This window comes from Elephantulus edwardii, unplaced genomic scaffold (assembly GCF_000299155.1).
Source record: "Elephantulus edwardii isolate Elephantulus edwardi_28Jun2011 unplaced genomic scaffold, EleEdw1.0 scaffold00042, whole genome shotgun sequence".
Lineage (NCBI taxonomy): Eukaryota > Metazoa > Chordata > Mammalia > Macroscelidea > Macroscelididae > Elephantulus > Elephantulus edwardii.
In genome coordinates, this window is record NW_006399792.1 from 16,987,212 (window position 1) to 17,010,920 (window position 23,709).

At 40.7% G+C, this 23,709-nt stretch overlaps 1 protein-coding gene across 1 annotated transcript in view; it reads right to left on the reverse strand.

Moving 5' to 3' along the window:
- Positions 1–23,709, reverse strand: part of FRAS1 (Fraser syndrome 1) — a 470,336-nt gene that overhangs the window by 88,099 nt on the left and 358,528 nt on the right. Inside the window, exons 46-53 of the mRNA XM_006885294.1 lie at positions 16,494–16,618; positions 16,071–16,211; positions 13,885–14,112; positions 10,264–10,377; positions 7,576–7,726; positions 6,289–6,448; positions 3,977–4,145; positions 171–417 (exon numbers count right to left, since the gene is read on the reverse strand). Coding sequence (XP_006885356.1) covers positions 171–417; positions 3,977–4,145; positions 6,289–6,448; positions 7,576–7,726; positions 10,264–10,377; positions 13,885–14,112; positions 16,071–16,211; positions 16,494–16,618 — 1,335 coding nt within the window. The remainder of the gene's footprint in view (positions 1–170; positions 418–3,976; positions 4,146–6,288; positions 6,449–7,575; positions 7,727–10,263; positions 10,378–13,884; positions 14,113–16,070; positions 16,212–16,493; positions 16,619–23,709) is intronic.

Sequence of the window (23,709 nt, forward strand, 5' to 3'; positions counted from 1 at the left end):
ATATAAAATTTGTTTGAATTATAAGACATCATAGGATTGGTCTTAGGCATGGATGAGTTAATGAATGTACTTATAACAAGTAAGTTACCATGGCATACACATATTTGGTATCCAAAGGGAACACATTAAGTGCTAACTACTATCATAGGTCATCTCTGGCATTAACAGACCTTTTCTTTCAATAGGTGCAAATAGGAAACCAGCGCTCTCGTTGACCCGATAGGTCTTCTTATCAAACTCTAACGTTGGTTCATCCTCAGTGTCATTGATAATGACCTTCGCCTGGGTGAACTCCCCTAATAAGGCATATGCTGGCATGCTCAGCTCCACTGTGAAACTCTCGATGCTCTCAAACACATCGTCATCATTGATGACGATGGTACAAGACTTGGTGTCCTCTCGCTCATCGAACTGCACCTGTGGCAAAGGAAACAACAAAGAGTTAATCTGTGCTTCGGCTTCACCAGCTTTATATCCCCAAAGCATCACGAGAAAAGAGAATCCAAGTTTGGTGAGCAGGGCCCAGGATGAAATTCTTCCAGCCCCAACTTCCAACTGTGTTATTTTGTGGAACACATGTCCATGTCTTCTCTTTCTTAATCTCTAAACCAAAATGGGCTGATTTACTCTATGGGAACATGTAGATCAAAGACATTTCCCACCATTTGGTGACTACAGGAAAAAAGTAAGTAACTAGTCACACTCTCTGTCTTAAGAACTCACTTGGGAAAGCAAGAGTCATCCTATAATTAATCTGTTCCCTTCCTTTTTGTGTCACGTTAAACTGGAACGATGTCTGAACTTGGAGTGTGAAATTCTGGCCTCAAGTCCTTATTCTGTTCTTTTTAAGTGGTATATCCCTGAGCAAGAGTATGAAACTTTACAAATTCAAACTCTTTATCTGCTAAATAAGAATAATAATACTTCTACTTAAGACACTTCTTCAACTTATTGCCATCAAGTTGGAACTGATGCACAGCTCAGCCTCCACGGCGTTATCTGAGGTTGTAAATCACAGGAGAAGACTGTCTAGCTTCCTTTCTTGGACTAATTGATGGATTCAAACTTCCAGAGTAGTGCAGCCTTTGGATTAGCAACTCCACTCCCTAAAGACTATGGCACTGGAGTGTGAGGTATCAAGTATATTCTTTAACACTGAAAACCATAGCTTTCACTGACTTGTACAAAGTGTTAAAACCAACATAGAACCTCAGTGTACTGAATAATGGAATTTGAACTTTAAGAAAGTTACATTATAAACAGGCCAGAGTGAATTTTAACTTATATTTGGCTAAATCCTTTGCCATTAAGAGAAGTTGCATCCATTACATGAATAGATGTATACTGGTCCAAAACAAAGAAATACAGATCAACTTGACAGCAATGGGGTTTTGGGGAATTTAATAATATTTTACTTTGTGCGGCAGGGCGGCGGGGGGAGTGGGGAAGGGAGAGAAACATAAAACCTTTGCATAAGTCCATGGCTACTGACTTGCTTCAAACAGAAGAAGCAATTAGCATGACTGGAATTTTGTATAAATGTAGCCGAGTATATACAAAAATCATCATAGACCACTGAGGGAAAAAAATCTGGAAATGCATGATTTTCATCAAACAAAATTATTACTACATATTTAATCAACTAATCAAGTAAAATTTTACAAAGCTTCACATTTCAAAATAAGCCACCACCCTGCTGGTGAAACAATCAATAAATCTCTCTTTAGAATATAAAATATACTGTCTTTTGTCTTTCCTTGAAAAACACAAGGACATATCCTGTCCTATCATTCTGCTAAAAGACTGTTTAGCTTATCTGTCCTTCTGTAATTCATCATTTAAAGAGACCTTCGCTTAGGCCACTTGTAATGCCTCAAAGGATTGTGCCTACTTGTCTTTACAGAGGCTTATCTTGTCATAAGAATAATTAAATAGCTTTGAAACAAACATTTAATAAATACCTATTAAGAACCAGGCATTGTGCCATACACAGATGACAAATACAGGGCACCCTGCTGGAAGGCAGTTTATTTTTTAAGACCTGTTCTTTCTCTTTTGTGTTTACTCTCTCTTTTCTTCCTTTCACACCCTGACTCTCATTTACATCTCTACTTCAGAATTCCTTTCTGTACTCCCTACACATGTTGCTGTTGTTGTTGTTGTTAGGTGCCATTGAATGGACAAGAACTCATAGCTACCCTCTGAATAACAGATGTGAACCTTGACCTATCTTGCACTATCCTGATGATTTATAATATGCTTGAGCCCATTATTACAGTGGCACACACATGCATTTACTTATCTCTCTCTGTATGTGTGTGTACTTAAAAGCTGGAGCCTATGTAAGGTGGAAATCTGTCCAAAAAGGAAAACTCAACCCTCTTCCACTAAACCATTGCATCTGCTTAATACATATTCTCTAAAAGAAACTGCAAGGTATGGATACAATGAGAAATGTGTCTATATTGCAACGTAAATACAAGGAAGTGCAAATATAAAAATTGGAGATAGTTCCAAGAAGAACAAATAAAAATAATTTTAGACATACCTTTTCTGAATAGTATATGTATATAATTTGAATAAATAAGCCAATCATAAGAATATTTTGGTTTCTTTCCTAGTCCTATAAAAATGGAAAGGAAACACTTTCTTGCTGCTTATGAAGTAGGATTCTTACTAAAGAATGACAGCAAAGTGGTAAGAAAGCGCCCTGCCAAGGCCAAAAACTCGTGAGATTGAAAACAAGGCAATGGCTTTCATCGTTGGGGGGTGGTGTGTGGGGAGAGCGAGCGAGAGCGCGCGCGCTATAGTACATAACAATAACAGCAACAACACCACATACACATACACACACACATGCACACCACGCTCTGGTGGCTTAGTGGTAAGAAGTTGCACTGCCAAGCCACAGTCGTGTAGTTTGAACCCACCAGTTTCTCCTCAGGAGAGAAAAGAATAATTTCTTCCCATGTGATTTATTGCCTTTGAAAATTCTAGCTAGAGGGTGTACTATGACTTGGTTTCAACTTGATGCTATGCAACTATATAGATAAATTAATCAACTCTCAGCTGACCCTCCAGTAGGTTTTGGAGACTGTAAATAAAATCCCTTTTCCCTACCTATCTTTCTCCTGCGGATATGAACAGAGAGGCACCACCTTTGGGTCAGCAGCCCAAGTCCCTGTGGATTAGACCACCAGAGCTCCACATATATAAGGAGGGTGCTGGGTGGGGCAAGGTTCAGATCTGTTGTTCATAGGGTCACTATGTGTTGTAATTGACAGCACCTAACAACATACGCATGTATGTATGTCTTTGTATAGCTACACACATAATACATACACATAACTTGTTATTTCAAAGACATTCACACTTAACACATCCAAAATAAACTCACAATTACCCTCACACCAAATCTGCTCTCTTGGTGTCTCCTCTTAACAAAAGCTACCACCATTCAACTTTCTCTCCTTCCCTGTACCTTCCCTGTTGTTACATCTCATCAGTTTTTTTTACCTCTTATTAATGTGATAAAGCCATTAATTTTCTCTATCTTCCCTCTACTATTATTTGAGTCTATCATCTCTCGCTGGGCCTGTTCTAAGACCTTCCCAAATGGTCTTTCTACACTCTCTTCTCCCTTCAAGTAAAGGAGGTGAAGGATGAAGAAGTATTAGGATACCACAAATTTCGTGTAGAATATGATGCTTTAGAGGCTTTTGTCATGAAACATATTCTATCAATATAGGAAAACTGCAAAGCTAGATTACCACCTAAATTTTACAAGTTAAGCTGTAGTAATGATTAGATGGACTGTAAAGGAGAAAGTATGGTGGAAAGAAAAGAGAAAGATTACTCTAGGAGGGATGACAATGGAAAGAAAGGTATGCCAATTAAGTAGGAAGGTGCTATGATAGCTTACAGTCATGTGAAAGCCTGCCTGGATATCAGAGAAAGGAACCCCTCTTTCACATACCTGTCCAGCATACTCCACATAATCCTGATGCCCAGGTTGGGAGCTGACCCTGGAGCTGGAGCTAGCAGTGCCCTGCTCGGTATGACACAGAACGATGGCATACTGGTTCAGGTTCCCAGTCCTCTGTACTGTGACGCTGACAGATCCCGCCTTCTCACTGACGTTGTAGCTAGGAGCACACAAAAACCCAGCCTCTGAGTATCTCTACCATTAACTGGGATAAAACTACTTGTTTAATGCCTGCTTTTTCTGTCTGTCATTGGTATGAGGCAGTTTAGGGAAGAAGATGTTTGGCTCTTTGAAGGAGCTGGGTTATAAATGGAGGGCACATGCTCTCCTGGAACAGTCCCAACACAAAGGGTAAAGAAGCTGTGGATATGGAATGCCACACGCACCATCTTGAAAGAGCTGAGAGTCATTTATAAGATGGAAAGTGCATATAAGCTGTGAACTTCCGATTTCTGGACATGAAGATACTATAAACCATCTCTCCTGAGTGTGGTGGAGTAATTAGAATAGGTTAGGGGTTCTTAGAGAAGCAAGCTGCTCAAAAGGCAATTAATGGCTTAGCTCAGATGGGAATTGACTGGGCTGGATTTCCCACACACTGTATATCTAAGCCAGGACAGTGCCAGTGATAAGAAAATGTTATTTAGGCCTGGAGAGCAAGGCACTTAGAGAAATGGAGGGAGCTTTATGACAGTGGGGAGCACTGGGTTCATTTAGCTTAACGTTAGGAATTTGTATTGCCTTTGCAAGGTAGGAGATACTGTCAATGATTAATGCTAAGGTTGTAGGTTTAGAAAGGCCACAGGTAAGTAAAGAATACACTGGGCTTTGCTTTTTTAAGGACTGCAGGCCCAGGGTGTCAGTGCAAACACTGGGACTCTCCATACAATTGAATCCATTAAACATTAAAGAGTAGTCCAAGGAGAAAAATGATCCCTTTTCTTTATTTCATTTTAATCTTTCTCTTGATTTCTCCAAGAAATCAAGCTGAATAGTGTGTGACTTAATTGCCATGTTTGTGTTTTCTCTAATTTTCCTTATAGTAGTTTCCCCCCATTTCTTTGTGATCACAGAATGTATTTTACATTATTTCAGTATTTTAAAACTTATTGAGACAAGTTTTGTGACCATTTCTTGAAGGATACAGTCAATAGGTAATCAATATATTAAGTACCTTAAAAGTATGTATGAGAATGAAAGAACTTATGACTGAAAATTAAGAAATAAAGTCTCCCACCCAGTACATAAAAAATTGTAATTTCCACCTGAATTATCATGAAGATTTATTTTTTAGAATGGTGAGTCTCTGAAATATAGATTTAAAAACTAATTATCTCCATAAGAATAATTATCAATTTGTAATTAAACCTATAAATTCAGCATTTTTCTGCCCATGTTTACCAGTTACTATTTCTACAATTTGCCTAACAGGTCAAATAATCTAAAGAAGCATCTTGAATGTTGTCAACATTAAGTTTTGCATTTACTCCTAAAGATTTATTGTTTTGTACCTGTTATTGTTAGCTTATTGAATCATTATTGTTAAGAAGCCTATAGGTTTCCAGTTGGAACCCATTCATAATTGACCAGAGGGTTTTCAGAGGCTGTAAATCACACAGAGAAGACTGTTCATCTTTCTCCTTTGGAGCATAGTGTATCTGAACCTTGGTCCTCTGGGTTGGAAATGCTGCTCCTTAACCACTAGGCCACAAGAGCTCCCTTAAAGAGTTATAGTGAAATTAAAACCAGAGTAGCTGGGGCCTTAAGTGTAAGCTTGATGACCAGCAAACTGTGGGCTGAAGGTGCAGATACTGTTGTGATAGGCCAGGGTTGAGTTCCAGATTTTATTTTTCCTACCAGTGCTACTGATTATCTTTTAAATCTTGAAGATAGAAACAAGAATACTGATATTAGGGGCAGTACAACATAGTGCTTAAGAGCACAGGTTCTGCATCACTGGTCTTAAACTCTGGTTTTACTGCTAATTAACTATGTGACCTTGGGCAAGCTAGTAAACCCTTTCCCATCTCTATTGCTTTGTTGCCAAGGGACAGCACTGGTAGTCTTCCATAACTACAAGAATTAAACAAGACTCTGTGTGTGTGTGTGTGTTACCCAATACACTGCTGGTATAAATAATATTCAATAACCATTGCTGCAATTATTTTTGTTATTATGGTTATCGCTTTCATCATTACCATCATCATTATCAGATGACTAGAACTGGTCATTGTGGTGCTTCATGTTTATTTCCTCCACTGTGCACCTCATTTCTCAAGAGTGAAACACAGAAACACTTGTACCTGGTGTATTTAAAGCTGATGAGTGACCACTGGATATGGAAGACATTGTCGCCGACCACATTAGGTTTACTGTCTTTCACCAGAAACTGGAAACTATCCATCATCTCATGGATCTTCTCCTCATGCAACACATAACGAATCAAACCCAAGTTCACATCCTCTGTGGGGAAAAGAGATTTACTGTGAATTTACTCAGGGGCGTCATGAGAACCTCGTAGATAACCTGGCCAGCACATTCAATCTATTCTTCCAATGGGTTAGAGTCAGAACTTCTTTTCCCAAGTACAGAAAGTATAGAAGTCTTAAAAATAAATGTTTCTTCCAGATTTTAAAAGAAAATCTGTAGCTCTGTGAAACAAAAGACTTGGGTTTGGGTTGGTTTTGTGTTTTTGTTTTTTTTTTTTACAGAAAATACCCTTCATGTTGTAAAATGAGAATCCCAAGGTCTTGGCAAAGATATACTTAAAAAAGTTCCTGTGGAATAGGTAATGGCAAATATAACTCCATTCTAGGTGTACACCTACACACATTCAGCCCTGATTTTTTTTCTAAAGAAGGATTTTTGAAAGTATGTGCTATTAAGATAAGCTGAGGCTATTTTAAAACAGTTCAAATATATGGCACAGCTATCTATGTGAGACCTAAGAGCAAGCACAAGATTGAAGATGAGAAAAAGTAAATATGGAACAATAATTTTAAGATGCAATAACTGTTCCCCATCAGTCAAGTTAATCCTCTACTGAAACCTCTAAGTTTCAAAAAAAATTGTAACACAAAATGGTTTTCTTGGTGTGTTCCAAAACAGAAAAAAATATTTCCGTTGAGCCAACAATCTATGTTGCTTTTAATTTACTTCCAAAAGGCCTGGAAAAAGAAAGTATGATTCTTATAGTACAAAAAAGGAGTATTACAGAAAAATAACTTGCCCATAATCTTTTTAAAGAAAACCAAGCAGTATCACGTGATCCTTTCCAGAATATCTGGCCAAAATGCAAAGCAATTTGGGAGTTGAGGAAGGAGGGTAAAGATTTTGTAGTATTTGCCATAGTTTAGCACCACCAGTTCTTAGAGTTGATTTCATCTCATGGTGACCCCATGTGTGTCAGAGCTAAACTATGCTGCACAAGGTTTTCTGTAATACAGAAAATTCAAGACAGGTAAAATTTTAAAAAGCTGAATGGTTTGATGCTGAAAGACTATCTGGAAGTGGGTGTGGAAAGGATTCAGGAGGTAGAAAGAATGGCATGAGGATGGCTTCCCCGCATATCTTGGTTCTGTAAGTCCCACCCTGTGTGAAGACAACAGCAGCTGTGCCAGGCTGTAGCTTATTCTCCACATAGCCATGCTTGGGAGCTGTTGTTATTTCATAGACAAGCTGCGGGTCCTCTGTGTCTGGGTCCATGGTCAGCAGTTCCTTCTTGGTGATCAGGTTGGTTGCCTGGAATAGAAACCCATTACATTTAATTTCTGAGGTGGAAATAAAGCAGGAACAGGACCCTCTGACTCAGATTTAATTCAGTTCAGCAATGATTTACTGAGTGCCTACTGTATGGGAAATTGTATTAGGTATGGAGAGGCTGCAAGGATGGGCGGGGGGTGCTACATAGACAGAAACCCCCTGGACTCTACCATCAAGCTACCACACTTTATTCAGTAAGACAGCTTAGGGACCAAGGCAATTATGGCTAATACCCAATGGGAAATACAAAAAGTGCTTTACGTTTCTGGGGGCAGGTTGACATCAGGTGGAGCTGGAGGGAGGTCATATATGAGTTTTGCCTTTGGAGATGGTTTAACTTTGGAAGAATGATATAGGGAAGAGGTCCATTTTGTGTAAGAGTCAACCCCAGTGACTTCAACAGAGTAAAATATACTGTATCTCATCATTGCTTGAATCAATTGGCTAAATATAAATCACTCACTCATTCACTAAGAAATCAAGGGATGGCCACACAGTAAGTATTAATAGGCTTAGTAGTAAGAAACTGTGCTGCAGTACTGACGGCACATGGTTTGAATGCATAAGCTGCTCTGCAGAAGGATGGGCAATCTCCTCCCGTGCAATCAACCACTTCTGAAAACCCAAAGGAGGCTCAGCTATGGGTCGGTTCCAATTTGATAATACACAACAACAGGCCTAGTAAAGGCTTTTGTGGTCCAGTGGTAAGGTTCTCATCTTCCATGAGGAGCCCTGGTTTAGATAGTCAGTCAATGAACCTCATGCACAGCCATGACAGTCCATTGGTCAATGGAAGCTTGTATGTTATTATGTATGTTATGCTGAGCAAGCTTTAGCAGTTCTAGCTTAAGCTGAACTAGGAAGAAAAGACTGGTGATTTCTTCTAAAATTCAGTCAAGGGAAAGTGTATAGAATGGTCTCACCCACAATCTAACATGAGGATGGTCAGGACTGGGTAGCATTTTCTCCAATTGTACCTGCAGTGTCTTTGTGTTGGGGGCTGATTTAATAGGAGCTAAGACTAGATCTAGTAAGATAAGAACAGATAATTCACTTTAGATTTGGCAAGAGGATATAAGTGGCATTGATAAGTCACTGCAGTGAGGGAAGAATGGGAACTAGATATCTAATCAGAGAATACTGAGAAAAGGATGGGGTCATTAGGAATCCATAGGAGGAGAAAAAAAATGCCAATAAGGAATGGGAGGAAGTGACATTAATTCTGGCTCACACAATTTTAAAAGGTTTAGAAGGAAGCTACAATATAGCAGTCAGATAGAAAACCAACAACTGTATTTTTTCTCCAAATAGCAAACTCATGTAAATAAAACACATACATACACACAAACACACACACACTGGGTCTAAATGATGAAATTATGTAAAAAAAGTTCCCGCATGGCACTCTCATGCATATACAATGCCTAGCTCATAAAATTTCCTGAAGTGACTTTCAGTCTCATTCACTCTCATTCAATAGTCTGAAAATATTACATTTGGTCATATTTTTATAATGAAGATACAAACCACGGTTAAGAAGTCATGAATCGAGTTTGATGGTATCTTAGTAATTGGAAAATATCCAGTAAAACTGTACATTTACTCTGGGACAGTTTGAAGCTGTGCCTGGAAATGATGGCGTTCCTTGCAGCTGATCTGAGTCCAGGCATGTAACACGGGAGACTGGCAGAATGTCAGTGAGAGGGCTGGGTGTTTGGCTGCAACAAATATAAAGCAGTGTAGGAGCTGAGGAAGCAGGGCAAAGACCGTATATGAGCATAGTCTCATAGAGGAGTGGAGGCCATTGCCTGCATTCCACCACTATCTCATGTAAAGCCGGGTAGCATGGCAGCACGGATCTGAGCATGGACTGCCCCGGTAGCCAGTAACACATCTTAGCAAATACCATGAGATCCCTCAGTGCCTGTGTCTCTCACACCTGTCTGGTGTGTATATGTTGGCAGGAGAGTCAAATGACCTAATTGTGGTGGCCAGCCAGCAGGGCAGAAGGCACAAAGCCAGCCTCATCTATCTAAGTAGCTTCTCTGACCTGGGGTGCAGAAACTCATGCATCTCTGGGACTGTTGCCAGCTGCTCGAGTAGGTACAAAAGTAATTTCTTCCTGCACTAAACAAAATAGTTTGCAGATCAAGGAAGGAATTCTTACAGGACAGGGCTACTTTAGAAACTCAAGGGTAGGCTGCTGAGAGTCTGACGCTAAGAAGCAAACCCCCAGGTCAACAAGCACCAAGAAGAAGAATTAATAATAAATCAGCTAGACAGAGGGGCGGAAAGAAACTGAACTTAGTAGCATGTAAAATTTTGGGGTATAATGTGTATGCATATAATTTATATAAAATATGGTACTTAAGAAAACAATCTTCAGAAAATCAGCTCACATAATGGAACAGTAAGCATATGAGATGAACTTGAGTTTTAGTCATAGAACACTGCATAAGTGAGGACATGGCAGATATTGGTTAGTGTGAACGACAGATCTTTCTCATCTGCCCTACCTTGCCATCGATATACTCCAGCCACTGGAGCCCCAGGTTGGTCACAATTCTAGGAGTGCCATCGTCTACTGGGAGGATGTCTACTCGGAACCGCTGAGGTGCTGCTGTCATGATCTGCAGAGGGAACCAGACAAGAGGACTCATGTCATAAACTCCTGAATTGCCATATGTGCCATTGAGTCAGAACTGACCCTCCAGTGGGTACTCAGAGGCTCTAAGCTGCATGCCATAATTAACAATTTCAGCTTTCTTGGCTCCACAATCTCATGGTACCAGCAATCAGGAACTCAAAAGATTAACAGCATTAGGAGAATCTGCTCTCAGGGACCTCTTCAGAGAGTTAAAGAGCAACAATGTCACTCTAAAGACTAAGGTGTGCCTGGTCCAGGTCATGATCTTTGTGATTACTTGCTACACATCAGACAGCTGGACAATGACTAAAGATAAAAGAAGAACTGATACCATTCAGTTATGGGGCAGAAATTATGGTGTTCAAGAGTCTTGAACATTCCATGGATTGCCAAGAGAATAAACAGGTCTGTCCTGGAGAGGGTGAAACCAAGTTGCTCCTTGAAAATAAGCATTTTGAAGCTCTGTATGACATATTTTGGGCACACAGCCAGGAGAGACCACTCATTGGAGGACATCATGCTTGGAAAGATGGAGGGAGAGTGCAAGAGTGGAAGACCCTGCAGGAGATGGATTGACACAGTAACTGGGGTAAGAGGGATAGGTGTGTCAGAGACAGTGAGATTGGCTCAGGATAGGGCAGGGTTCAGAGCTAATGTGCAGAGTCTCTATGAGTCGCAAGTGACAAGAACTCCCACAAGCTGGATTCCTTTACACCTCAGAGACAACAACTGACCAGCTAGACACAGATTCCATCCCCTATGGACACTTGATATGAAGCTCAAGGGCAAATGCTGATGGAGAAAAGGAAAATAATACAGGAGAAATAGGAGTAAGAGGCAAGGAGCATTCTTACTGGGACTTCACTAGAGATGAAACAATAAACAACACTTTTCTTTCAAAATATCTTGCTAAACTGTTTGTAAAAGGTTGATGAAAACTATCGTTCAACTTTTAGTCCCTAAAAAAATCCAAACAAAAGCTCATTGCTATCAAGTTGGAACTGACTCATATTTGATGCTCCTGTGGCTTTTGGAGGCTGTAAATCACATGAGAGGAGACACTTCATTTCTTCTCAAGGAGCAGCTTGGTGGATTTGAACTGGTGGAGAGACAGGTGCTACTTTTGCGTCAGTAGGGTAACTCCTTAGACTCTGCCACCAGAGCTCCCTATGAACATCTGAAGAAATGAAAACCATAACCAAAACACTTTCTCACCCAGATACATACATACATACATACATACATATTTTTTTAATATATGTGGACTCTCCAGTGACCTAGGGTAAGGAGCTAAACCTAAAACGCATGGGATTCATATCCGCCAGATGGCCTGGGGGAGAAAGATGGACAATCTCCACTGGTATGATTTATAGTTTTTAAAAATCTACTGCTGGGTCAGTGATGAGTCAGTTCCAATTTGACTGCAAACAATATTTTTATATACATAACACACACATGCAGAGTGAGTTTGACCCAGAACCTCACTGTTCCTGAATAAATAGAGCAATTGGCATCCAGGACAGCGTGATGCTGTATTTTTAATCTTTCCCCTTCTAACTAATTTCCATTTATAAATGACAAGGTCCCCCTGGAGAGCTGCTGTGACCTTTCATGTTTATCAAAAGGGTAGCTCTCTTGTTCATACATCCTAAAATTTTTGTTCTCTTTAGAAAGTCAAACTAACTTGGGGATAGCCACAGTTTGAGAGAAAGAGAGGAAAAAAGAACAGCATTGACCTGTCAGGTGGTGAACCAGAGAAGATACTGAGATGGCTGAGGAATCCCCAGAGCCATCCCACAAGCGCACAGGCCAACTGAGAATGACCCTCTCGCAGGCGGCCTCTCTCTCACGGATGCAGAAGGAGCTTTCTTCCAGGGAAATAATCATCCATCACCAGAGGAAGAAGAAAACTCTGCAGGGCCAAGAAACTACAGGGCCAAGAAGCTTGTTTTTTTATTATCCTGGAAGTATGGTGGGGTGTGACCATGCCACTCGTAAAACTTCTGCAAGTCAGACCCAGTGGTGAGAGGCGGAAGGGTGTACCCTGGTCTGCCTTTCACTTGAGTTGTATTTGTTCCCAGGAGATGTCTATGGTACTACAGGCTGCCTGATCATGGGATGAAGGAAGGAGTACAAATAAGGGGGTAGGAAGGAGCAGCATGGGGAAGTAAAGGGATCCTAAGGTATCCCTTACTCTGTAAAGTTTGACTGAGGAGTAACCTCAAGAGAAAAAACACCTGGACTCTTTCACAAGCTGATCCTAAAATGGTGACAGTGATGAAATTTATTCAATGCCTCCGGTGTACCAGGCACGAGGCTAAGTGTTTTGTGTATGTTAGGAGAATGAGTATTGCCCCATTGTACAGATAGGGAAGTGGAAACTTAAACTATTTAGATGATCTACAAAGAACTTCAGTTAGTAAGTCACAAGGTAAGAATGCAAATAAGCACTGTTTTAGAAGCAAAAATGAAACTCTTACTATGTTACTCTTTAGGAAACTTAGGCTCTGGATGGACTGAGGTGATACATGAAATATAATCTACACTCAAGGCTAAATAGAGCACAGAAAAAGAGAAATAAGAACAGTAGTATTAATAACTATCATTTTCTATTAACTGTTCATTATAGTTCTCAACAGTGATTAGCAGTGGGATTCATTCCCTTTGGTCTTTATATCAGACTAACTGAAGTTGGTAATTATTGTACCCCTTTAATGGAGAAACATGGAAGAAAGATGGGAAATCTCTTATGTTATTCATTGCCTCTGAAAACCCAATGGAAGGGTCAGCTATGAGTTGGTTCCAACTTGACTGTATATAAAAACAACAGAAATATATAAAAAAAAACAGACTTATAGAAGTAAATGAGCTGCCCAAGGCTAATCTAGAGTCTAAGGTGCACCCGATCTAGACCATGGTCTTCACAATTATCTGTTACACAATAGAGAGCTGAACAGACCAAAGATGACAGAAGAAGAACTGATGCCTTTGAGTCATGGCGCTGGAGAAGAGTATTGAACATACCATGGACTGCCAAGAGAACTAACAGATCTGTCCTGGAGAGTGAAGGCAAGCTGTTCCTTGGAAGCAAGGATTTTGAGGCCCTCTCACACATATTTTGGACATATTGTCAGGAGGGACCAGTCCTTGGAGAAGGGCATCATGCTTGGAAGGGTGGAAGGATAACACAGGAAAGGAAGACCCTGGTTGAGATGGATTGATACAGTAACTGGCGTAATGAAAGGAGGTGTGTCTGAGATAGTGAGATTGGCCCAGGATAGATCTGGGTTCAGAGCTATTGTGCACAGGGTTGCTATGAGGTGTGGTTGACACGATGGCAAGTAACAACACAACAATCCACTCATAAGTGGAAGATCCAGAAATGGAACCATGTTATATCTGAAGTAAAAAAAATAAAAAACAAAAACCAAAACCCAATCTCACATTTAGCCAGTGTGGTATCTCCACTCACCACCATCTTTGTCCTCACCTCTTTCCCGCCTTCCTCAATAATAAAGAAGGGGTTTGTCCCATCAGAAACAGTGTAGGTGAACCGGTCTTTGAGAGAGTTGCTGCCGTCGTGGCTGTAGCTGATGCGGTTCTGGTAGATGTCTTCCATAGTGAAGGTGGAGATGTGGTGGAAATGCTGCCCATTGGTGGTTCGCTCAATGGTGCCATGGCGTGGAGGCTGCACGATGGTGAATGTGACAGACTCAGCCTGCGGGGGAGGCACAAGGCGGGGAAAGGAGTGCATAACAGAAGCTGGAGCAACGAGGTGTAGGCAACAGAAGGTCGACAGCAGCAGAACTCACACAATTAGAAAGTAAGTTTCACATTTTCTTTATGGAAATCTAGTTTATTTTCAGCTTTACTGCTGAAGGGGAAAACTGTGTTGCTCCAGTTGAATTTAGATTTTGGTACCTTCAGGTGTAGGTCTAAGATTCAAATTGGCTCTTTCTCCATCTTTGGAGAGAGTCTGAATCTTTTATCTTTATCAGATTTGTTGGTATGCTTAGCTTCTGACTAAAAGATCACAGGCTCAAGTCCACCCAGAGATACCTAGGAAGAAAGACCTGGTGATCTACTTCCCCCAAAATCAGCCATTGAAAAATCCTGTGAAGCCCCCATTTGAAGCTGACACACAATGAACCACAATAAGTTGGAATTGACTTGATGGTCACTGTATTTTTTTTTTAAAGCAGAATGACATAAAGTAGATTTCTTAAAGCTATAAATTTCTTTTTCAGCCATCCTCTTTACTTTTCTAAAACTCTTAGATACAGAATTCCATACACATTAGAAAAGCAATTTATTTCTCATTTTCAATTGTTGTTCTTAAGATAATCTACAGAGAAGAAAAGAAAGAGGCATAAAACCTCTTTATTTCTCCCCAATGACTTCCCATCAACTTAAAAAATTACCAAGGCTTGACCATGCCCAATGGAGGGCACAGGGTTGTTCCCTGGCCTCTTGCTTTTTGTCTCAATGGACCAAGTTTCAGTCTCTTGGCCTCTCTGCAGCAACTCAAAGGTTTTAAGCATACATAACCATAAGATTTTGCACTCTGGGTTTCCCTGCAGAGAGAGTGATTCTCCCAGGGAATCTGTCCATTGCTTTCTCATTTCAGGTATCTGTTCCCATGCTCTCCCCTCAGAGACACCTGTCTTTAACCACCTTAGCTAAAACTCCATGCTCATCACTCTCTCGCACTCTTGTCTCACTTTATTTTTATTCATTCTACATACATTATTTGACATGATGTTATATATTCTTTCAGTTTCCCTCTCCACTAACGAGTGTAAACTCACTAAAGTTAGAAATCTCATCTGCATTATTCACAACTCTGTCTTTAGCATCCGGAACATATCCTGACATCTAGGAGATAATAAATGTTTGTGGAAAAGATGAATAAATGAATGAGTAAGTGCCAGCACAGAGGAAGCAGACATCGAACTAATCAATAAGTGATATGGTAGTCTTTTATGGGAGCTAAATTACGTCAGGATGCCTGATACTTTTATCTGGAAGCACCATGCAAATAAAAGCTTGGTCTCCACAGGCTCTGCGCTACTGTAAAAAGTCTCATTTTAGGGGATAATAATAAGTTATCAGCTGTAGAGGTCTGAATAAGAGCGGGAAAATGAATGAAAAAGTGTACAAATGTAGACAATTCCTATACATTCTCATAAGGACTAATAAAAACAGTTAATGGATAAAGTACTATTTTCATTATTTCCTATGAATCATGATAAAAAAAAATCAACAAGTTAAAAGAATTTTTACATGTAATCAAATGAGTGTTGAGTACCATTGAGTCAGAAATAAACCCATAGTTGATCCTCTAGTGGGTTTTCAGAGGCATTAACCTCATGGGAAGAGTTTGTCCGTCATTCTCTCACAGAGCTGCTGGTGGATTCAAACCACCTGCCTATGGGGTAGAAGTGCAGCTCCTTACCACTAGGCCACCAGAGCTCCCTATTAAGGTGAGAGGATGGGTATTTAGAGTTATAGAAGGTGGTCAATTTGTTAGTTTTTCCTTTCCAAAGGGTCATGTACTCTTTTGATTCTAGGAATCCGAGTCTTACCACCAGCCTTGTCCCTCTCTTGAAGATCACAGATACAAATGCCGCCAGGCTAGCCTCTCCGTAGGCAGGCTATCCAGGTGAGCTCTCTTACCTCTGTATCCGGATCCTCCGCCTTAAGCTCAAACTCTGTGATGGTTTTCCTCACACCCTCCTGCACCCGCATGCCTGGGCTCTGGACAATGGGTAGTGCATCGTCCACAGGCTGGATGGTGATATGGAAGGTCTGGGCCACCTAGGATGGCAGAAAATACCACTGGATCACTTTTCCCTACATTTGCTCAATAACTGGAAAGCAGGTGCTATTTCCCCCTTTTAAAGCTCTCCTGGTTAGACTGTCACACCAGCAACCCAAATGTGAGCACTCTTGGAAAGAGTTTCACTGGCTGTCAGAGGATGTCCTCTCTTAGCTGAGAGGTGAGGAAAGCAAAGATTTCAAATCACCACCTACTCCTCTGAAAGAAGAGAGCAAGGAATGAATACCCATTGAGAGGGAGAAAGAGATCTCACTTCCTACCTCATTGACTCCATCAGAGAGTGTAAAACTGAAGGCATCTGTATGTTTCTCAGCTTTACTAGAGTGGATATACTGAATATTTCGTGAAGTCAGGTCAGCTTGAGTAAAAGAGTTAATTTGGATTCCTAGAAAAAGAGAAAGGATATAAATGACCTCAAAATGCTAGCCATACTTCTAAGGCTGATCTATCTAAACGTGCCTCAGAAGAAAGGTCTGGTCATCTGCTACATTTTTATTGTTTTTGTTATGTGCCATCAAGTTGTTTGAGACTCATAGCGACCCTATGTACAAGAGCCCTAAACGCTGTTCTATCCTGTGCCAACCTCGCTGTCTCAAACACATTCCCACCACTCCACTCACAGAATCAATTCATCTCATCGAGGGTCTTCCTCTCCTGCACCGCCCCTCCACTCTCCCAAACATGATGTCCCTCTCCAAGGACCAGTCCCTCCTTGCTACATGCTCAAAGTATGTCAGACGAAGCTTCAGAATCCTTGACTCCAGGGAACATTCTGGCTTCACCCTCTCTAGGTCAAATCTGATTGTTCTCCTAGCAGTCCATGGTATATTCAACACTCTTCTTCAGCACCACACCTGAAAGGCATCAATGCTCTATCATCTCTATTCACTGTCCAACTCTCCGATGCATAGCACATAATTGTTAGGTGCTGTTAATTTTATTCTAACTCATAGCAACCCTATGATAGAAACCTTGCCAGATCCTTCACCACTCCCACAATCTCTGCCAAGCCCAAGTCCATTGCCACAACCACTGTGTTAATTAATTTCATGCTGCTGTTGTTGGTAGGTATCTTCCAGTCAAGTATGACTCATAGAGATCCTGTGAACAAGAGACCTGTCCTATCCTGTGCCATCCTCATCATCTCTGACCTACTTTTTAACCCACTGCTACAGTCATTGTGTCAATATATCTCTTTGAGCATCTTCCTCTCTTCCACCAACCCTCTACCTTTCCAAGCATGATGTCCCTTTCCAAGAAATAGCTTCTCTAGCAACATGCCCAAAGTATGTGAGACAAAACTTCGCCATCTTTGCCTTCAAGGAGCATTCTGGCTCTACTTTTCCCAAGACATATCTGTATGCTCTTTTAACAGTCCATGGGATATTCAGTACTCTTCTCCAACAGCACAACACAAAGACATCAATAATTCCTCTATTCATCCTTATTCATTGTCCTGCTCTCAAGAGGCATTAGCACGTGACTGGAAATACCAGGGCCTGAATCAGAAGCACCTTGGTCTTAAAACTGACATCCTTGCTCCTTAATAATCTGGAGAGGTCTCTGACAGCAGACTTGCCCTATGCAAAAGTCTCCTGATCTCTTACCTGCTGGTACTATGGGTGTTTATTGTGGATCCAAGTAAGATGAAATAATTTACAAATTTAGTCCTTTTTCCCCCCACCTATCATGATGTTGTTTATAGGCCCAGGAGTAAAGACTTTTTGGCTTTTTTTATGTTGAGGGCTGTAGTCCTTGATCCTCTGCAGCAAGCAAGCATTTCAAGTCCTCCTCACTTTCAGCAAGGTTGTGTTGTTGGCATTATAGTTATTGATGAGTCTTTTTCCAATCCTGATACCACATTCCTCTTCATAGAGTCTAGCTTTTTAAAAATTTTGCTCATGATTTGAATCGGTATGGGGAAAGGACGGGGAAGGTCTTATTTTTCTCTGATGGCTCTTTACCTTACCAAGCATGGACAAATCTGGCTTGAAGAGCTTCTTCAAGGTACTTAATAGTGATCTAACAGATTAATATATGTGTAAAAGTTGGACAATAAGTAATAAAATATGAAGAAGAATGGATACTTTTAAATTTTGATGCTGATGAAGAGTATTAAATATTGTTGTTGTTATGTGCCGTCCAGTTATTTGCGACTTATAGCGACCCTATGCACAACAGCCCTAAACCCTGCTCTATCCTATGCCAACCACACTGCCTCTGACACACCCATCCCGATTACCCCAGTCACCGAGTCAATCCATCTCATAGAGGGTCTTCCCCTCCTGCGCTGTCCCTCCACCCTCCCAAGCATGATGTCCCTCTTCAAGGACCCGTCCCTCCTGGCAACATGTCCAAAGTATGTCAGACGAAGCCCCAGAATCCTTGCCTCCAAGGAGTAGCTTGCTTTAATCCTCTCCAAGATGAATCTGTTTTCCTGGCAGTCCATGGTACATTCAGTACTCTTCTCCAGCACTACAGCTCAAAAGCATCCACTCTCCTTCTGTCCTCCCTAGTCATTGTCCAACTCTCTGATGCATAACAAGCGATTGCAAATACCATGGCCTGTATCAGGCGCACCTTAGTCTCTAGAGAGACACTGTTGCTCCTGAGTACTTTAGAGAGGTTCCTAACAGCAGACTTTCCCATCGCGATATGCTTTTTGATTTCCTGACTGCTGGTGCCAAGAGTGTTGACCATGGAGCCGAGCAAACTGAAGCTGTGAACAATCTCAATCTCTTCGTTATCAATCCTGACACTGCCAATTGGTCCAGTGTGGGAAGCTTTGTCTTCTTGACACTGGGCCTCAGTCCATACTGAAGGCTGCAGTCCTTGACCCTTCGCAGCAAGTGCATGAGGTCCTCCTCAGTTTCAGCAAGCAGGGTTGTGTCATCTGCATAACGCAGATTGTTAATAGATCTTCCACCAATCCTGATGCCACAATTCTCCTCATAGAGCCCAACCTCTCGGATAATCTGCTCTGCATACATGTTGAAAAGGTATGGAGACAGGATGCATCCCTGGTGTACACCCTTCCCAATTTTGAACCATGCAGTGTTACCCTGCTCTGTTCTGACTACTGCCTCTTGGTCCAAGTATAGGTTTCGCATTAGCACAATTAAATGTTCTGGGATTCCCATTCTTCTCAGAGTCAGCCACAGTTTGTTATGATCCACACAGTCAAATGCCTTTGCATAATCAATGAAACACAGATAGACATTCTTCTGGTATTCTCTGCTTTCAGCCAAGATCCATCTAACATCAGCAACAATATCCCTAGTACCACGACCCCTTCTAAACCCAGCCTGGACTTCCGGCAGTTCTCTGCTGATGTGCTGTTCTAATTTTAAAAATTGTGATTTTAGTTTGACAGAGACGTTGGGTTTTCATTCATTCCTTGTTACATATACTTTTGACTGCCAAAGGACAAACAAATGTTTGCTGGGAGAAATGAAGGTGTTCCTTAGAGGCAAGGATGATGAGATTCTGCCACATATACCTAGAGTATACTGTCAGGTGAAGGCTGGTGACTGACTTCTAAAAAAATCAACCACTGAAAATCCAACGAGCATAGTTCCAATCTGACATATGCAGGGTCTTCATACACTGGCATCAACTCACTGCCAATTGTTTTAGATTTTTATTTCTCCTGAGGAATCTTTAGGCAGATCAGAACTTTCAAACTTTTAGTTATCAGTTGAGCTTATTAACCTAGGGAGTGGGCCAACTGGTGCTAAAAATATGTTACTTCCTCCCACTCGGGGTTTACACAACTCAAATATGTGAAAAGTAGAAAGAAGCCACTACCTTGTTCACCAAACCCTTCTCTCTTAAATTTTACATTGCTCAATAGATTCACAGGACTTTCTGAGAATCTCCTCTAATTTCCCATACAGTGGGGAGGTGTAGCTCTTATGCTCTGAAGTTAGAGGCCTTGGCTACACATGTTCTGTTTCTGTGACTGGTGAGCATTCCTTTCACTGGTTATTTCTCAAAGTTCCACTCAGCTCCCAGGTCTCCTGCAATAGTTTCTCTTACAGCATTTCAACAAGTCAGACCGTAACTCAATTTACTGCCTGACTCTGGAGCTTTGGTGATTGTGCTATCTCAAATTTTAAATGACCTAAAAAAACCAGAGAAAATCAGCATCCTTCAATAACACAATGAGGAGAAAACATGTTCATTTTTTCCAGAGTAATTTTAACTGGGAAAAATATTCTAAAGTGATTTTAATAATGGGAAGTGCTGAGTAAATGAACAGTATCTGTATGTTTGAAAAATGCCCAGTAACACTCAGCAAACCAGCCGAGATTCTTATTTCTATTTTTAGGGGTTTTGGAGGTTCATCTTTTGGTGCCAGTCAAGACTAAAACAAAATCACATCTTTCAGTTCCTTAGCACAAATTTCCTTCTTCTGATTCTGAGTATTGGGTTATTAATCTACTTAATTTAGTCCTTTACTTTGGCCCTGAAATTCATTTGCTGCTTCCTGGGACTTAATATTTGTCACTGTTAATCCTGACAAACCCAGTTTAGCTTTTTAAAAATGAAAAACAAGAGATTCTGCTTGGGTTGATATTAAAGAATGACATCAGCATCACTGTTTTATCTTTTAAAAAATCATCCAGCATGGTTTACATTTGCATCTCTCTTTATCATCTGAAACTTGTCACCCAGATACAATAGCAGCCTGAATATTGGGGCATTAATTTTTTGATGGGGCATTTTATATTTCTGTGCTTGCTACATCAGCTCTTGACAGGTGAGAAATGTAGCCCCTGTCTTACAGCTTTGTCTTGTGGCTCTGGACAGAAATCCATACCATTCTTTAAAAATTTAATAACTTCAGACTGGCTGCATGGAGACATTTAAATCTCCTCTCTCTGCTGAGAATGCATCTTCACAACTCAAGGGGAAAGACGTATCCGGGTTTTCACAATCAACTGATTGGCCACCTAACTCACTTTTCCCTCTATAAGGATCTAATAAGAAGGAAGAAAGTTCTAGGATTGAGGTGGGTTGTATTATTTTAGAAACCTATTGAAGAGAGACAGTGACTGTACTTTTTCATACAGCCATTCATACAGTCCATTTTAAAGTTGTTCTGCCCACTTTATCATAAACTCTTTGCCCCCTCAAGTTGTCTATCTACTCTTTCGATCTCCCATTTTCAACTTGATCTGCTATAAATATCGTATCCTTGGGTCAGAACCAACTCATATCCAACCCTTCAGTAGATTTTCAGAGCTGGTAAATAACACAGAAGAAGGGTGTCCATCTTTCTCCTGAGGAGCAGTTGGTGGATTTGAACCGCACACCTTTGGGTTGGCAGTATAGCACCTTACCACTAAGCCACCAGAGCTGTCCCATTTTTTAAAAGCCCAGTGCTCAAGACAGATATTCTTTACTAGTCAGGCGATTGTCATTTTAAGAGTTTAGAGGATATTTTTGGGTTAAGGTTTAAACAGTTTCAGGGTTCATCCAGTTCTTCATCACTTATCAGGAGAAGAAACCTTGGAGTTCATGTGATTTTGAGATTGGATTCTCCATTTTCCTCCTTTTGAATAGGATTCTTCTATAATCTATCTTGGAAACAGAACAGTCAGAGGGGTTTTTAGAAGCAAGGATGGTATGACTTTTATATATTCATATACTTTGAGTATGACATCAAGAGGGACCAGAAGAAAAATACCATGTTTAATAAAATAGAAGGTCAGAGAAAAGGAGGAAGACTCTTTTAACAAGATGGACTGACACAGTGACTGCAAAAAATGGACTTTTAATCACAGCAGAGATTGCGAGGCTAGTGCAGGATTGCGAAAAGCTTTGTTTGAGCTGCTGTATTTAGGGCTCATTGTAAGTAGATGCTGACTCCACAGCACTTAGCAACGAAAACAACATAGAATAGTGATTAAAATGTTCAGCAATGGTAGCCAGGCATCATCTAATACACTGATGGAAAAACTCACACTGATTAAGGGTAATGCTGTACAGCCAATTAATACATTTTAAACCTATAAAAAGTTGAATTGGAAAAGACTGTGTGACAGATTTAATCATAGTAATGTGAAGAGACTGAGAGTGAAAAAGACATAACTAAAGCTGCTTATGTACAAACAAACTTCTCATGAAATTTGTTTCCTTGGTTTGGAAGTTTACGGACATGGTGTTCATAGGACATTCCAGGTTAAATGGTCTAGTAATTGTTTAGTGCTTCTGTTTTGCTACCTAGTTTTCTGTGGAGTTCCTGGGGTCTTAAAAACTGTCAAGGTGCCATTCGAGGTTCAATAAGCTCAAAACTCATTGCTGTGGAGTTGGAACAAACTCAGAGCTGACTCTCCAACAGTCAAATTATAAATCATATGGGAAGCACATCTTTATCGTGAGATCAGAAGAACTAGATGGTGCCAGGCTGCCATTAGTAAATATTTTAAGGAGCATATCTGGTTTACATGAAATTGACATTAACAAATTACAACATACTTAAAGTGTATGGTTTCATAACCTTGACACACCCATTAAACTACTACCACAAATAAGAGTCTATCATCCTAAAAGTTTGCAGCTGACACTTAAAATCATCTATCCTTCCCTATTCTCTATCTCCCAAGCCCAAGAAACCAATGAATTGTCACTATAGTTTAGTTGGCATTTTCTTGAAATTTTTATAGATGGAATTATATAGTATGTACTTTTTTATGTGGCGTCAGAATTGGAGGAAGACTCATCAACAACTCTGTTATGCAGATGACACAACTTTGCTTGCTGAAACTGAGGAGCATCTGAAGTGCTTGCTGCAGGGGGTCAAGGACTGTAGTCTTCAATATGGACTGAAACTCAACATCAAGAAGACAGAGATTCTCACCACTGGGCCAATTGACAGCACCATGATGGAGAAGAGTTTTAAGTTGTTAACAATTACAGCTTGTTCTGTTCCACAATAAACACTTTTGGCAGCAGTAGTCAGGAAATTAAAAGATGAATTCCATTGGGAAAACATGCTATCAGGGACCTCTCCAGAGTACTAAGAAGCAACAACATCAGTACAGCGACTAAGGTGTGCCTGATTCAGGCCATGGTCTTCGCTATTATTTGCTATGCATCAGAGAGTTGTACAATGACTAAGGATGACAGAAAGAGAATCGATGCCTTTTAATTGTGGTGCTCAAGAAGAGTCTTGAACAAACTATGGAGCCCAAGAGAAGAATGTCTGATTTGGAGAGGGTAAAAATCAAGTCTCTCCTTGGAGGCTAGGATTTTGAAGCTCTGTCTCACAGACTTTGGGCACATGGTCAGAAGGGATCAATCCTTAGAGGGGGATGTAACGCTTAGAAGGGTGGGGGGATGGTGCAGGATAGGAGGACTCCAGATAAGATGGATTGACACAGTAACTGGAACAATGGGGATTGGTGTGTCAGAATCAGTGAGACTGGCTCAGGTCAGGGCATAGGGTCACTATGGGTCTCAGGTGACTCG